General features: G+C 42.5%; 1 protein-coding gene across 1 annotated transcript in view; it reads right to left on the reverse strand.

The window, feature by feature from the left end:
- The window catches only part of LOC139559632 (cadherin-6-like), a 31,380-nt gene extending 14,871 nt beyond the window's left edge, over window positions 1–16,509 (reverse strand). Inside the window, exons 1-2 of the mRNA XM_071375792.1 lie at window positions 16,410–16,509; window positions 7,854–8,189 (exon numbers count right to left, since the gene is read on the reverse strand). Coding sequence (XP_071231893.1) covers window positions 7,854–8,072 — 219 coding nt within the window. The 5' untranslated portion in view covers window positions 8,073–8,189; window positions 16,410–16,509. The remainder of the gene's footprint in view (window positions 1–7,853; window positions 8,190–16,409) is intronic.
- Window positions 16,510–17,889: the final 1,380 nt, after the last annotated feature.

The following is a 17,889-nucleotide window of genomic DNA, read 5'->3' on the forward strand; positions in this document are numbered from 1 at the left end:
CAGGAGTGCACTTCACAAAATAGATGGCATCATGAGGATGGAAAATTAGGTGGATATATTGAAGCAATATTTCAAGACATCAGTCAGGAAGTTAAGGCTTGGTCGCAAATGGGTCTTCCAAATGGACAATGACCCCAAGCATACTTCCAAAGTTGTGGCAAAATGGCTTAAGGTCAACAAAGTCAAGGTATTGGAGTGGCCACCACAAAGCCCTGACCTCAATCCTATAGAACATTTGTGGGCAGAACTGAAAAAGCTTGTGCGAGCAAGGAGGCCTACAAACCTGACTCAGTTACACCAGCTCTGTCAGGAGGAATGGGCCAAAATTCACCCAACTTATTGTGGGAAGCTTGTGGAAGGCTATCCAAAACATTTGACCCAAGTTAAATCATTTAAAGGCAATGCTACCAAATACTAATTGAGTGTATGTAAACTTCTGACCCACTTGGAATGTGATGAAAGAAATAAAAGCTGAAATAAATAATTCTCTCTACTATTATTCTGACATTTCACATTCTTAAAATAAAGTGGTGATCCTAACTGACCTAAGACAGGACTTTTTACTAGGATTAAATGTCAGGAATTGTGAAACTGAGTTTAAATGTATTTGGCTAAGGTGTATGTAAACTTCCGACTTCAACTGTAGATGGGAGGGGTTGAGGGTAACTGAAGGTTTGGACTAAAAACAAACAAAAGATAACACATTTTAAATATACTATCTGTGAAATGTATGTAGTATGTATAAACTGTAAGTCGAAGCCTAAGTATTGTTGTCCATTAGTTTACTCCAATTAGGGGAGGATTGGTAGGGTCATGGGAAAATAATAATGAAGAAAAATAATATATTTAAATAATATTTATAAAAATCTATATATGGGGGGTTGGAATTTATGCAGACAATTACATTGATAGAAGCCACAATCTATCTAGATTAAAGCTGATCTACCCCCCCCCCCCCCCCCCCAAAAAAAAATGGCTTCTAATATGGCTTCTATGCCAAAATGATATATGGTCTCCCTGGATGGGAGACCAGGTGCTGCTGGAAGTGGTGTTGGAGGGCCAGTAGGAGGCACTCTTTCCTCTGGTCTAAACAAAGATCCCAATGCCCCAGGGCAGTGATTGGGGACACTGCTCTGTGTAGGGTGCCGTCTTTCGGATGGGACGTTAAACGGGTGTCCTGACTCTCTGAGGTCATTAAAGATCCCATGGCACTTATCGTAAGAGTAGGGGTGTTAACCCCGGTGTCCTGGCTAAATTCCCAATCTGGCCCTCAACCATCACGGTCACCTAATAATCCCCAGTTTACAATTGGCTCATTCATCCCCCTCCTCTCCCCTGTAACTATTCCCCAGGTCGTTGCTGCAAATGAGAACGTGTTCTCAGTCAACTTACCTGGTAAAATAACGGTAAAATAAAAAATAAAAAATAAATCCTAATTAGGCTACTCCTGTCTATACAGAAATAAATGGATTCATTCAAAATATGCTACTACACCATAAAGCATGATTTGGAGAATCAGAGGAAGGGCCCGCAATTAGGGCAGCGCACACGGCAAATACGAAATACACTAGATGATTGTTGAATTGCGAATATCAGTGAAAGAGAGGCCCAGCCAGGCATATCGCAACATTTCAAAATACAATTGCAGGAAAACATAGTTTGGAAACCAAATGCCTATTGCTGCAAAGAGAAGACAAGGAAAAGACTCTAAACTTAATTGAACGAACGGTAGCCTATCTTATTGGCACACGCGGAGCATTGGCCATATCCCCGGTGATTGCGCATATTCACTGTCTTTATTATTGGGTCATTGCCATTTTAAAGTTTGTTCTTGGACAATAATTTCCTCCTCCAGGTTAGATCATATTTTATTTATGTCTCTCCTTTCCGTAAGCCTATTAGATAGTTGCAGACAACGTCGTTTTTATTGATCTGCTTGTCAGTTTCAGCAGAGTACAGGCTACCCTGTAATTAAAAAGATTCTGCTAATGTCTCCAGTCATATACATTTGATTTAACCTTTATTTTGATAGAGAGTCAATACTGACACCAAGGTCTCTGATATACTGTGCATTTGGAAAGTATTCAGACTCCTTGACTTTTTCCACATTTTGTTACGTTACCTTATTCTAAAATTTATTAAATCGTTTTTCCCCCCTCATCAATCTACACTCAATACCCCATAATGACAAAGCAAAAATAGGTTTTTAGAAACGTTGGCAAATTTATAAAGACTACAAAACTTAAATATCACATTTACATAAGTATTCAGACCCTTTACTCAGTACTTTGTTGAAGCATCTTTGGCAGCGATCACAGCCTCAAGTCTTCTTGGGTATGATGCTACAAGCTTGGCCCACCGGGCCTTCACGACTGGACTACCGACGTTATCTGCCCGAGGGAGTTATCCAACTGGCCCTTCCGCCGCGATGTTACCTGAACTCCCATCTGCGGCCCGCTAATCGTTAGCTGTCTTATCGGCTGCTATCTGAATAGGTCTATCGGACAATTTTTCTTGGGTCACTATAACTATATCTATTTTGCCAATTGGATTGATCCCCTCTACCACACGGAACCCCACTAATCTACCATCGGAAACGCACGAGGTGGCTAAAAACAGACCTCCATCCTATGCTAGCTTGCTACCGATGGCCCGGCTAGCTGTCTGAATCGCCGTTACCCCAACCAACCTCACTACTCACTGGACCCTTATGATCACTCGACTAAGCATGCCTGTCCTTAATGTCAATATGCCTTGTCCATTGCTGTTCTGGTTAGTGTTTATTGGCTTATTTCACTGTAGAGCCTCTAGCCCTGCTCATTATACCTTATCCAACCTTTCAGTTCCACCACCGACACATGCGATGACATCACCTGGTTTCAATGATGTTTCTAGAGACAATATCTCTCTCATCATCACGCAATACCTAGGTTTACCTCCACTGTATTCACATCCTACCATACCTTTGTCTGTACATTATTCCTTTAAGCTATTTTATCACCCCCAGAAACCTCCTTTTACTCTCTGTTCCGTAAATTCTAGACGACCAATTCTCATAGCTTTTAGCCGTACCCTTATCCTACTCCTCCTCTGTTCCTCTGGTGATGTAGAGGTGAATCCAGGCCCTGCAGTGCCTAGCTCCACTCCTATTCCCCAGGCGCTCTCTTTTGATGACTTCTGTAACCATAATAGCCTTGGTTTCATGCATGTTAACATTAGAAGCCTCCTTCCTAAGTTTGTTTTATTCACTGCTTTAGCACACTCTGCCAACCCGGATGTCCTAGCAGTGTCTGAATCCTGCCTTAGGAAGACCACCAAAAATTCTGAAATCTCCATTCCTAACTACAACATTTTCAGACAAGATAGAACGGCCAAAGGGGGCGGTGTTGCAATCTACTGCAAAGATAGCCTGCAGAGTTCTGTCCTACTATCCAGGTCTGTACCCAAGCAATTTGAACTTCTACTTTTAAAAATCCACCTCTCTAAAAACAAGTCTCTCACCGTTGCCGCCTGCTATAGACCACCCTCTGCCCCCAGCTGTGCTCTGGACACCATATGTGAACTGATTGCCCCCCATCTATCTTCAGAGCTCGTGCTGCTAGGCGACCTAAACTGGAACATGCTTAACACCACAGCCATCCTACAATCTAAGCTTGATGCCCTCAATCTCATGCAAATTATCAATGAACCTACCAAGTACCACCCCAAAGCCGTAAACACAGGCACCCTCATAGATATCATCCTAACCAACTTGCCCTCTAAATACACCTCTGCTGTTTTCAACCAAGATCTCAGCAATCACTGCCTCATTGCCTGCATCCGTAATGGGTCAGCGGTCAAACGACCTCCACTCATCACTGTCAAACGCTCCCTGCCAGAGTCGCCCTCCTGTCCGGAGCTGCCGGAGTCGCCCTCCTGTCCGGAGCAGCCAGAGCCTTCCTCGCCCTCCTCAGTCTAGAGACAGGAGCCCTTCCGTCCAGTGGCGCCCTCTACGATGGTCTTCAGTCCGGGGCCCGCTGCGAGGGTCCCCGCTCCAGAGGCACCACCTAAGTGGGCCAAGACTAAGGTGGAGCGGGGTCCACGTCCCGCACCCGAGCCACCGCCATGAAAAAGGCCCACCCGGACCCTCCCCTTTAGAGTCAGGTTTTTGCGGCCGGAGTCCGCACCTTTGGGGGGGGGGGGGGGGTACTGTCACGCCCTGACCTTAGTATTCTTTGTTTTCTTTATTATTTTGGTTAGGTCAGGGTGTGACGAGGGTGGTATGTGTGTTTTTGTCTTGTCTAGTGTTTTTTGTATGTCTAGGTGTGTGTGTCTAGTCTAGACATATGCAGGTCTATGGTGGCCTAGATTGGTTCCCAATCAGAGGCAGCTGTTTATCGTTGTCTCTGATTGGGGATCCTATTTAGGTTGCCATTTTCCAGTTTGGTTTGTGGGTTATTGTCTATGTGAAGTTGCATGTCTGCACTCATTGTTTATGGCGTTCACGTTCGTTTTGTTATTTTGTTAGTCTGTTTAGTGTTCTTCGTGTTTATTCGTCTTACATTAAAAGTATGTATTCACATCACGCTGCACTTTGGTCTCCTCACTACGACAAACGTGACAAACTCGCCCAAGCCTTCCCCATTTCTCCTTCTCCCAAATCCAGTCAGCTGATGTTCTGAAAGAGCTGCAAATTCTGGACCCCTACAAATCAGCCGGGCTAGACAATCTGGACCCTTTCTTTCTAAAATTATCTGCCGAAATTGTTGCAACCCCTATTACTAGCCTGTTCAACCTCTCTTTCGTGTCGTCTGAGATTCCCAATCTTTGGGAATTTATTTATTTATTTATTTTGCTCCTTTGCACCCCATTATTTCTATCTCTACTTTGCACATTCTTCCACTGCAAATCTACCATTCCAGTGTTTTACTTGCTATATTGTATTTACTTCGCCACCATGGCCTTTTTTTTGCCTTTACCTCCCTTATCTCACCTCATTTGCTCACATTGTATATAGACTTATTTTTCTACTGTATTATTGACTGTATGTTTGTTTTACTCCATGTGTAACTTTGTGTTGTTGTACGTGTCGAACTGCTTTGCTTTATCTTGGCCAGGTCGCAATTGTAAATGGGAACTTGTTCTCAACTTGCCTACCTGGTTAAATAAAGGTTAAATAAATAAAAAATTGGGGGAGTTTCTCCCATTCTTCACTGCAGATCCTCTCGAGCTCTGTCATGTTGGATGGGGAGCGTCACTGCACAGCTATTTTCAGGTCCGGGCTCTGGCTGGGCCACTCAAGGACATTCAGAGACTTGTCCTGAAGCCATTCATGCCTTGTCTTGCCTGTATACTTAGGGTCGTTGTCCTGTTGGAAGGTGAACCTTCGCCCCAGTCTGAGGTCCTTAGCGCTCTGGAGCAGGTTTTCGTTAAGGATCTCTCTGTACTTTGCTCCGTTCATCTTTCCCTCGATCCTGACTAGTCTCCAAGTCCCTGCCGCTGAAAAACATCCCCACTGCATGATGCTGCCACCACCAATCGTCACTGTAGGGATGGTGCAAGGTTTCCTCCAGATGTGACACTTGGCATTCAGGCTAAAGAGTTCAATCTTGGATTCATCAGACCAGAGAATTTTGGTGCCTTTTGGCAAACTCCAAGCGGGCTGTCATGTGTCTTTTACTGAGGAATGGCTTTCGTCTGGCCACTCTACCATAAAGGCCTGATTGGTGGAGTACTGCAGATATGGTTGTCCATCTAGAACTCTGGAGCTCTGTCAGAGTGACCATCGGGTTCTTGGTCACCTCCCTGACCATGGCCCTTCTCCCACGATTGCTCAGTTTGGCCCGGTGGCCAGCGCTAGGAAGAGTCTTGGTGGTTCCAAACTTCTTCCATTTAAGAATGATGGAGGCCACAGTCTTCTTAGGGACCTTCAATGCTACAGACATTTTTGGTACCCTTCCCCAGATCTGTGCCTCGAAAGAATCCTGTCTCGGAGCTCTATGGACAATTTCTTCGACCTCATTGCTTGATTTTTGCTCTGACATGCACTGTCAACTGTGGGACCTTATCTAGACAGGTGTGTGCCTTTACAAATCTTGTCCAATCAATTGAATTTACCACAGGTGGACCTGTTATTTCTTTGTCGTTATGCGGTATTATGTGTAGATTGATGAGGAAAAATGTGTATTTAATCCATTTTAGAATAAGGCTGTAATGTAACAAACTATGGAAAAAGTCAAGGGGTCTGAATACTTTCCAAATGCACTGTAGCCTAGGCCTACTCCACTATGCACTGCATCGAACAGTCTTTTTTGCGAACAGTGATTGAGTTATATTATTATCCTAAATTATGACTATCCAATTTACTCATCACTTTAGTAATAGTAAGATATCTTACTTACAAGTCTGGAAATGTGATAATGCATGGAATGCTTTATTATAAAGGTACATTTTTATGGTGACTCGCGCGCGGTCTTAGCCTGAACATCTATAACACACAACAAGGCTGTTCAGTTCCATCAGAGAGGACAGAACAGTCAACATCACATGTGACAGATAACATCTTATTATATGCATGGCAGCACAGAGCCAGGCTTGGTGAAAAAAAAGAGGGACCTGACAAGGTGAATCATTTTCTACAATGCATATGGAAATAATCCACCACACAGCGTTGCTCCACTCCCCAGGGCTCCACAGAGTAACCTAATGCAAGACTAGTGGTGGTGGCTCCAGAATAACTTTCTCTCCCACTCTGCGTTTGCCCTTTTTTCTCTCCATCCTTGATCATCTCCCTGCATGCTCTGTGAAGCTGGGTCTCGCTGTAAGAGCCTGGAGGGTTACAGGGTACAACAGGGTACAACATGGCCTCAGTAGCTCCAGTATTTCTTCTATCTCTAGCCTCCTAAAACAGGCCCCCTGCAGTGCTGCAGGCATCTCCACATCTAGCTACTCCACAATACTACTTCTGATTCATGGCTCTATCTATTGTCTTCTGAGATCTGAGGTAAAGGTGGCAATGCATGCTGTTTTTGTACATCAGAATATCCCAATCCTCGTGGGGGGATATTGTCTTAGGTTTATCTGGCCAGAGACATTGATATTAGGGTTGGGTGGTCTCCAGATTTTCATACTGTTCCTGTACCATACCGGGGTATATGGTATTACCGGTAGTGCACACAAGGGGTGCTATATTAATATGTTGTTTTTTTACGCACAAAACAAATGTAGGCAGCAGGGATCTTGATCCAGGAGGCGATTGATTGTCTCTGCTGTAACCAAGAAGCTTGATCTTGCAATCTAGCCACTTATCTAGCAAGTTAGCAAACCAAATGCATAGCAGGAGCCCTGAGCATAGATAGTTAACTTGGTCAAACTTTATGTGGATAGTCTGGATTTTCCATCTCTAGATGCTCTACGGGTGGTCATACTATCAAAAAACGATCTGTTGATTAGCAACTAAAGTTAGGGTAAGGGGTAAGTAGATAGTTAATTAAAATGTTACTGATAGTCTGTAGAGCATCTACAGATGGACTATCCAAATAAAGTGTTATCATTACTTATAGTTATAAGCAGCGGTGTAGCACGCTGGTGTAGCACAGCGGTGTAGCACCCCCCAACCCCCCAAAAATGTCAAATAAATTGAATTTTTTTGTACGGTTTTGAAAATCTTACCGCCGGTATTTCAAAATACCCCAGTATACGTTATATACGGTATACCGCCCAAGCCTAATTGGCATTTGATGCTCTGGAAGATTTCTCAATATTCATATTATCTTTGTGTCAAGGCCGGAATTCAACAGTTGCAGACAGTGGAGTTTTCCCCACACACTGAAGTGCATGGCAACAATTAAACAAAAGGAGGCTAATGGACATACCTTGCCAATGTACTGCTTATCACTCCCAGTGTACTCTTCCTGTAGAAAGAACTGGTTCCACATCCATCCTCGTTTGAAACGTTTCAGTATCTTCCCTCCCTTTGCTCCATCGCTGTCCTCCTCTCCTCCCATCTCTAACACAGTCTTTCTGCTAATAGACGTGGAGTTCACATAAAGGGACAAGCACGCCCATATAATGGTCAGCAAGCAAGTCCTCATGGTGGAATTGTGGTATTTGCACAGAACGCCAATCCTCTATCTGCGCTGGTTTTTACGTCCTTTAAGGGAGCTGGGCTTCACCCTCATAGTCCTCTTCCTTGATGCCTGTTGAGAAACCTTGCGGAGGGGAAGATGAGAAACAATTATAGGGACATATTTTCACTCTGGAGATCATTTTGTTTCCCATTGCGTTTTTTCCCCTCCAATTTGCATCCATTTTGAAAAGTAGGGGGTATCATTTTTTTTTTTTTTTTTTTTTCACCTTTATTTAACCAGGTAGGCAAGTTGAGAACAAGTTCTCATTTACAATTGCGACCTGGCCAAGATAAAGCAAAGCAGTTCGACACAACACAGAGTTACACATGGAGTAAAACATGGAGTAAATAATACAGTAGAAAAATAAGTCTATATACAATGTGAGCAAATGAAGTGACATAAGGGAGGTAAAGGCAAAAAAAGGCCATGGTGGTGAAGTAAATACAATATAGCAAGTAAAACACTGGAATGGTAGATTTGCAGTGGAAGAATGTGCAAAGTAGAAATAGAAAATCTAACAGACAATAAAATCTAACAGAAAAACAAACAGACAATTGAATAATGCTATTGAAAACCTTAATTGAAAAAACTGGAATGCCTTTGATTTCAATAAGCCTTTAACACAGAAAAGACTAAAAGGGGTTTGCACACTAATCAATTAATCGATAGTCCACATCCACATGAACTGCTCTATTTTAGAGAACAGAACACTTACAGAGCCAATATGTCACTTATGGTAATGTCCTTTTCTGTATCTACTGTGAACACTATCTGCATTGGTGTTATACAACCTAATAACATGCCACGCTGACCAGATGAAATATAAACCACACACAGACAGAAGCATCCTGCTACCAACATCATCTCCAGCAATCGTCAGCGGCTTCACTCGTCAAGCCATGCCTCGGCCCCTTTTCTACTTATCAAGGAAATTGCCAACGTGATTGCAGTGGAAAGGGGAGGGTAGTGCAGATGTATTTTCTATTCAGTGCATTTCTGTTTCCCCTCTACGATGTGTGATCTACAGTGTCGATGCTGGTATTAAATGTGTGCCTACTCATCAGCATAGAAAGCTAAGGGTCAACACTGCTTCGATGACGGTGACAGGGACGGATGCAGAGGCCACGAATCAGTTAAAATACATAATTAAGATGGGCGGATTAACTCCTGCAATCATGTCGTTGCTTTTCTACTGCTGCCATTCAACCTTTCAACCTCTCTTCCATTAGGACCATTATGCCTGCTTTATGAATTAGACTAATTGAATAAGGTACCAACAGATACTAAAGTGTATTGATTTGCTGTCAGAATCAGTCTGGTTAAAAGGACCCCAGGGGGTTGTAATTGTGTGCTAGGGTACTGGGGACCGTGGGCTGGGGGTTCTTACTATATGTTCAGTTGATGGGATTAATCCCTGTGTATATCAGTGTGGAAGTGAGGCCTAGAAAACTGCAAAGTAGAGTAGTGGGACTAGCCTAGTGAAGCACATTAGTCAAGGCCCCAGCCCAGCCGGGAGCCATTTGCCTCAGCTTTCTGACCTGTTAAATCCCCTGAGAGTCTCTCACTGGGGGAAGTCACCTGGATCTAGAGTGTTTTTTTACATACTATATCAGAGGACACAGACACACAGCTTCCCATACATTCCCACTACAAAATGTCTGTTAATGCATTGACAGGTCCTGCTGAGAGACAAGGGTCCATGCAGTGCAGCCTGAATATCAACTTGTGTGAGATGAATGAACAAGCCAGTGGTTAAGATTCACTGGAGCCTACCTCTGTACGTTAATACAATAACACATTAAAACCATCCAAAGGCTGCTCAATATTATTAAACATTAAGCTGAATAATCATTATATTAATAACACATCATATTTATTTCAGAGTCTGTATTCTGGATGTGATACATACAATATCTATCTAAATGCATCCAATATACATTACCATATAGATTAGTATTACATTCATAATACAGACTAATACAGACATAATACAAACACACAGGGGAAAAATCTATCTTCTATTTTGGACAACATGCCATCTCATGTCACTGCAATACAAACCTACTAGACCATCTAGTATGACCTTCAGGTGACACGACACTCGTTCAAACCCTGCTGCCTTTATAGCCTTGCATTTCATGGTAGGGAGATTTAAAGGGGAGGAGGGCTGTGCCGTAGGGTGTTGAAGAGTAGTGCGGGGTAGGGGGGTTAGAGGGGGTCTGACAGGCTGTGGGGAGTCAGCGGGGAGGCGGGTGGAGAGCGAGGACCAATAGACTAGCAAACTGTCGGGGGTGACAGGAGTGAGGAGCTGGGCTTAAGATTGTGTCATGTGGTGGGGGTGAGAACCCAGCGCAGCAGCTCATCCCTTCTGTTCTGCCACCCTGCAGACAGCCTCAGCTACTGCCTTAGCCTCAGCCACAGCGAGCCTGATGAGACTACCTCAGCCACTCCCTCAGCCACTGTCACAGCGAGCCTGATGAGACTGCCTCAGACACTGCCTCAGCGAGCCTGATGAGACTGCCTCAGCCACTGCCTCAGCGAGCCTGATGAGACTGCCTCAGACACTGCCTCAGCGAGCCTGATGAGACTGCCTCAGCCACTGCCTCAGCGATCCTGATGAGACTGCCTCAGCCACTGCCTCAGCCACAGCCACAGTGGGCCTAATGAGTCCCACAGGAGCAATTAGAGGTAAAGAAAGGAGAATGTCAGCCCTGGGCTGCCTGTGTGTGAGGAGGGAGAGGGGGTAGGCGGTCAACAGGTGAAAGGACTGCTACAACAACAGGGCAGAGCAGCCTTATAAAGGCACCTAATGGGTGTTCCTGTGTCACAGAAACACGCACACTGTCTGCAGACTGCTAATGAATAAGTCATGGAGGTGGAACTATCAGCTGTTGACTAACTTTTGGAACAGTTTTAATGTGTACTGTATTACAAAAGCGTATGAATTTGGTATGGTACAGCAGCTAAGGCTGATATAAAATAATAGAAGTACACTAAAAGCACCCAAGGCCAGAAAAACATGTTTTTCTATATCTATTCCACAGTATCCAACTTCCCTATAAAAAAATGTATGTCTGGAAGGTAAATTGCATTTGGGTGGTGGATGTTGGGAGGGGGGCTGCTATCAGGTTGCCAGCACTCGGAGCGATAGGCAGCCAAGCAGCTGACTGTCATTCCCGAGGGACCAGTAGGCCATCAATACCTATTGATCTGTCTGTTTAGGGAGGGGAGTCTGTCTAGACTATAGACTTCATGATGCCATATTATCTATCACTTTGCTTGGCTCTGCTTGCAACACTCTTTGACTTGTCTGCTCTAAGTGATAAAGATTTCCTCCTCTCATGTAACATCTCTTATTTCTTTGTTTTGTACCGTTGAAAACAAAACAATGAGTGAAATCAAATGATGAATGATAACCTGACATATCTTACTCAATATAGCAATCCTCCCTTCAGGAGAAAAAAAACAACCTATTTGCATTGAGCAGTCTGATTTGAGCTTGTACAACTATTATAGTGCATTCTCTGAGTAGAGAAGACTGTCACAAAACATGGGTGCTAATCCCTGCTCCCATCTCCCCCTCTCATCTCCCATCACTTACAAGGGTCCCAGTCCCTCCCCACTCCCACTATAATCTCCCCAGCCAAATGTGTGCACTAATCTTAACAAGAGGAGATAATAGATGTTGAGTGTGTGCGTTTTCCTGAATGGAACTGCCATGTGCACCAACACAATTACTGTCAAGGAGCGTCGGTCGCTGTCATGCTCATACCAGATGGGACCTCTTAATTACGTAACCAGAAAAGAGGCATGATGTGATTTGGAGGCAATGCTCATTACATTGTGCCACCTCTGATTCTGTATGTATTGGTCCTGTTTCCATCATTGTCTTTGAATGGCGGGACACATGTCAGTTCCACACCATTGCACCTACAGAAGTTCTTCTTACATGATTGCATTTTGAGGACAAATACATTCCACCCAAACATAGATGTCGGCTAACAGTTTTCCAGATAAATACATTTGTGTGTGTTTGTCTTGTTTAGACCTTCCAAAGCTGTTTTGTTTCCTCAATCATCCATGCGTGTGTAGTGGTTCATTGCTTTAGTGTTGGATACTAAAGAAGATTACACCTTCTTAACCTGTGTGTGTCTTTCATTTATGGCGTCGTCGTCAATGGGGCTTCCTGTGTAACCCAGTGTCTCCCAGTGTGTGTTGTGGGTGGCTGTTTGGGTTCCTCCTTGGAGGAGGAGAAAGTGTGAGAACGGCAGCTTTATGGTCCGCTTGTGCAAAGACCCAGCAGGAGTCTTCAAGTCAGAGCTTTTCCTCCGCCATTGTGGCCAGGAACTGGAATGTGGCTGCCTCTCTATTACAATGCAAATGTGCCAGCGTCTGGTGGAGCTACTGTTTATGTGTGTGTGTGTGTGTGTGTGTGTGTGTGTGTGTGTGTGTGTGTGTGTGTGTGTGTGTGTGTGTGTGTGTGTGTGTGTGTGTGTGTGTGTGTGTGTGTGTGTGTGTGTGTGTGTGTGTGTGTGTGTGTGTGTGTGTGGTTGAATCAACGTTGTTTCCACGTCGTTTCACTGTTTCAAATTACATTGAACCAACGTGGAATAGACACTGAATTGACGTCTGTGCCCAGTAGGCTTGTTCTATGGCCGTGTTCCAGCTTCTCTAATGAACCATAACGGAATCATGAGACTGCTAGCAATTGCCAAAACCATAGGAAAATAATTATATAATAATATCTAATTCAAAACCACTGTCCATATTCAACCAACTCCTACTGTCCTCATGCAAGAGAAGAATTTGTCTGGGATATTCAATATTTCAAGTCTAAAATGTTTGACCTTCCACTCCCTGTTCCATGTTAACAGTAAACACCCACACATGTCAGAAGGGGGAGCAGCATTAAGACGAATCCCCTTGGAGAAATCAGTGCAGTGGGAAGAGGGCAGGGTCAAGCACTGGATGACCCCCAGAGGTCAACATGTGTCATCATGGTTAAGATGTATGTGAAAGAAGCACTGGCCATCTTGAGTTATGCCACAGGTTTGGTCAATAAACTACTTGATGTTAGGCCTAACTGTATACACAGCTAAATGTCTTGCAAATGGTCAATAGGAGAGCAAATACGTCTATTGCCTCAGTTAACACATTGCAGCTGATGGATACAAGGGTTAAACTATCGCACAAAATAAACATTTAAACGTTGCTTTTCATTTTTACCAACAAATTCTCATTCTTTCCCATACTTCTTAAATTCAATAATTGAAATGGCAGATACAAAGAGTGTTTATGAAAACTTAGCTGCCGTTCTAATAGAGCGAGTGGGTCCATGAGCAATTATGTTTCAAACTAGCGTTCCTACATCAATGCCCTCTTTTCAAATCTCTTTCTGTGAAGTATTTCACCTTCAATTATGCTTGACAAAGCCTGAGAACTAACCAAACAAATAAAGCTAACATTTCTAATGGAAAGAAGAGATTGTGTGTGGGTATGACACCAGCGTGCGTGTTAGCCTCAGGGTGGGGATTCTGCACTGGGAAGAAATAAACAATCTATTAGCTTTAACAGGGAAAGAGCTCCTCTCTATTTCAAACACCAAACTCACATTTACAGCCAATCCTTCAATGATACAAAATAAGGCCCGTGGCAAAGAACACTTGTACTAGAGGTTGCAGCTCTCAATCAATAACAAATCGATCGGCTTGTTTTCATAGTTGGTAGTACACCAACCTATCTGAAAAGAATACATTCATTCCCATGCCTTCACTGATCTTTGAAGACTATTTATTGTATTTTTTGTGTGTTAAATGTACAGTAGTGTTTTCAGTCCATTGATAGATTATCATGGGAATGTAAGTTGTTATTTTAGACTATTTTTGTCCTTGTTATTCCAGGTACAGTAGTGTTAAAAAACAAAGAGAGATTTAATGACAACATTAGGCCTTGTTATAGACATGCTGACTGCTGATAAGGCTCCCTCTCAAGTAAGCTATAATTGCCATGGCTGTCAAACAGTGCATGAAAATGTTTGAAAAGGGGCATAAGTTGTCTTCGAAAGACAATTTAATTCTTCTATTCCAGGCAGAAGAGCAGATTTGTTGTCAAAAGTAATTGTTAATTTGAATATAACAATTCAGTAACTCATTATAGCTCTGCCTATGCTATTCAATGGCTTGGATATAGTACATTGTTCTCTCAGAAGACCAGTATTCATGGTGTCATCCCAAATTTCAGGAGTTTGATCAATAAAAATATCACAAACACCTTTATATGTAAGTTCCTGTGTAACTGATGACAGACCTGTGCTAGTCAATGCATTCCAACCTCTCGCTAGCTGGACAAACACACGGGACAATGGCCCATTGTCAAATGAGGTGACACACAAGCTAATTAGCATACAACACTATTTACAAATCTAGTTACATTTACATACAGACCTCAAATAATTTCAGTTCGATTATACTGTTTGACAAATGTGAGTGCACTCGGATTACGTTGTGGTAAAATGAAACTGCTGACGGATGATGTGAATAAAGAATAGGTCTTCTGAGAATACAGTGTACTATTCACACTCACTCTCAATAACACTTTTAGACATGTAAGATGAAAGTAGTTAAGAAAAAGGCTATTCCAAGAGACACATAGGTGTGAAAACATTACTGTGTCATCAATATACCCATATGGGAACATCCATTCCTGTGTGCATGTTCCTCTGTGACCACATGAGGGCACAATTAAAGAGATGTGTGGATTTTCCAAATGAGACTCAATTGGAACACCTCACATAGTGGACATAGAAATGAATCATAATTCCCTATAGTGAAGGGTCACATAATTGTTTTAATCTAGGTTTAAGACAGTGGGATAACCAATCTTGTCTACTGGAGTAATCAGTGGAAAGCAGTTTGTTCCAAAGGTCACAGTGACCTGGGTGGGTAGTGGGAAACTAGCGTAGAGCTGGGCTTTCTATAGTACTGGAGACACTCAGAATGTTGAATGTTGGGTATATTTACAACATCCACACAACAGGTCATTTATAAGATAATCATCATCAATCAATAGTATTGCAAGCTTTTTACAACAGCATTTCAGTATTTCAGGCTTCTAACATTCAGAGAAATTGTTTTAGACCCATTGCCTGTCTTGGTACAGTCGGCTATGCAGTACTATGTGCTCAAGAAGGTGTGTTAATAATCAGTCATGCTTTACCAAAATAAACACTTTCTTATTCATGAATACACATCACAAAAATGTGTGACTAATTTGAACAGGCTAATTGATCTTTAACACAATTATTTATTTATCTTAGTCATTAAAAATGCTATTTGGCAACCACCTGGAATTCATGGGTTAAATAGATTCTAATTATTGCTGTGGAAAATAAAGGGCGATGTTTTGCCTGTATTTTCATTTTTTACATAATTTATCATTCACAAACTCCTGGGGCATGCTCTGCACATAGGACATAGCCGTCTGAGAACGGTAAGATACAGGTGTCTTGCCTCAGCTCTGACTAATGGGTAGACTAGACTTGGATTTAGGGTAACACCCACATCTACATTAGAGTATGTCCAGGTCCACAGCAATAGAGCGCCAGTGTCTAAACAATAAATAAAACAGTACACACCAAGCATTTCTAATAGGGCATACAAAAGGTTTTCACTGTTGGCTATGAGTGCTTTACCACTAATACAATACCACTATAAACAGTAACCTACAGTAGTCTACTATATCATGAGACTTCCCATTACCATTCAACAAACATGGCCATCATAATCCATTTAATCTAAAAAACAATTATATTTTACAAGGGAGCCTTGATATAATTCCCTGACATGTAACATGAAACAGGAACCCACACCTTGCGCCACTGGTGCCAAACAACACTATCACTAAAGACATAACTGCCACTAACAATAAAAAATAACTTAGATAACTTTAAATCGGATTAAATTAAGGGGTCTGATTGTATCATGACAGACTATACAGGGAACATGAAAATATGCAGCTTTTTCGACACAAAGCTAGTGCATTTTTTTTCTTCGAGAAAACATTCAGGTTTTAGCCTGATAAGATCAATTAGACCAAGTTATGAGATAGTTTAATTCTAAATTATCAAATGAAAGCAACTTTGTTGAAGTTATCAGCTATTTTTTAACAAACTGGAGGAAGCGCAGTCTACCGAACAATTGAACACGTTAAAGTGCTCGTCTATTGTAAAAGACAGTCAAAAAGACAATATTTCACGACCGCTATTTCAGCATCCACAGTTAAATAAAACACATTGACACTTACCACGGTTTGACGTAGCAGAAAGTTCTATCAAGGTGCGCCTGTGTGAATCCGTTGTATGCGACCGACACACTGAACACGGAGTGGTCTCTCTCTCCCTTTCTCTCGCTCATGATGAGCATCTCTCCCTCTGGAAGTTGTCGGACCTTAGCTGCTTCTGATTGGGTGTCACGCGCTGGTCCACGATTAAAGGGACAGGCTGAGGTGAAAATTACGAATTCATCACCGATATTTATGAGGGGTTTTTCCAACGTATTTTCGACAGGAGCACATATTTTCCCTCTGAGCCATTCTAACAGGATACTGCTCTTCTCCTGCCTTTCAAAGCTGATTAACATTTGCAAATAAGTTAATATTCCACAACCACTGTAACAATTAAAGATACAAAGATAGCTTGACAATGCTTTGCTAATGTTTTGAGAGCATTTTAATAATGAAGTTTGTTATTGCATTGGACAAAATGTCCTTCTGTGCCTATATCTATACAGCTGCTACCACTAAGTTTAGCCACTTAAATGTCCGATATCCCACACTATGCACTATTTTACACTTGCCCTAAATCAAGCTGTTTTGATTCACATAGACTGGGGTTGTTGGTTATGAAATGTTGTAATGAGAGGAAAATGTCAGCATTTGTGAGGCACTGGGTGGGTGGTTGAGGAAGGCACCTGAGCACTGTCACTATCTGACGGTTAGAATGGCTAAAGGGTCATAGGGATGTGCTTCTCACTCTGACAGCGGCTTCATCACAGCTTCTATGTGATGTCCGGTGAAGTCTCATCTGTGTGTTGTTTGAGCTCTGGGGCTCTGGGCTTTGACAGCCATTGTTTTAGAGAGGGGCATCACTTGTTTTAAAAAGGGGTATCAAGCTTTGTAACTCTGTTAATATTTGAGGAGGAAGGATTCCCTCTGGTGACCTAGACACACATTCCTGTTGTCACATTAACCTTTTCTCTGAAGTATTTGATTAATATATCATTATACACACACCAAACAATCAAGATGTAACTACCTGGTAATACAATGTTACTTTTGTTATAACTTTGTTACTACACAGGTACGAGAACAACGGAATGTAGTGTTACCTGAGAAAATTGAGATATGGGCTCCCGATTGGTGCAGCGGTCTAAGGCACTGCATCTCTACAGTCCCTGGTTCGAATCCAGGCTGTATCACATCTGGACGTGATTGGGAGTCCCATAGGGTGGCGCACAATTGGCCCAGTGGGTTTGGCTGGGGTAGGCCGTCATTTTAAATAAGAATTTGTTCTTAACTGACTTGACTAGTTAAATAAAAGTTAAATAAAATAATAAATATGTTACCTAGTGTTATCTGAGAATATGCCCCCTTAAAGAAATGAGTATTAAAAACAGGTTCAGCACCTGGTTCGACCGTGATCTTTGAACCAGGGGCTCGGAACACGCATACTCAGGCTGACTGGCTATCGTTCAGGCAAATGAGAAATAAGTGCACTCAGGCTATC

Source organism: Salvelinus alpinus, chromosome 30 (genome assembly GCF_045679555.1).
Source record: "Salvelinus alpinus chromosome 30, SLU_Salpinus.1, whole genome shotgun sequence".
Taxonomy (NCBI): domain Eukaryota; kingdom Metazoa; phylum Chordata; class Actinopteri; order Salmoniformes; family Salmonidae; genus Salvelinus; species Salvelinus alpinus.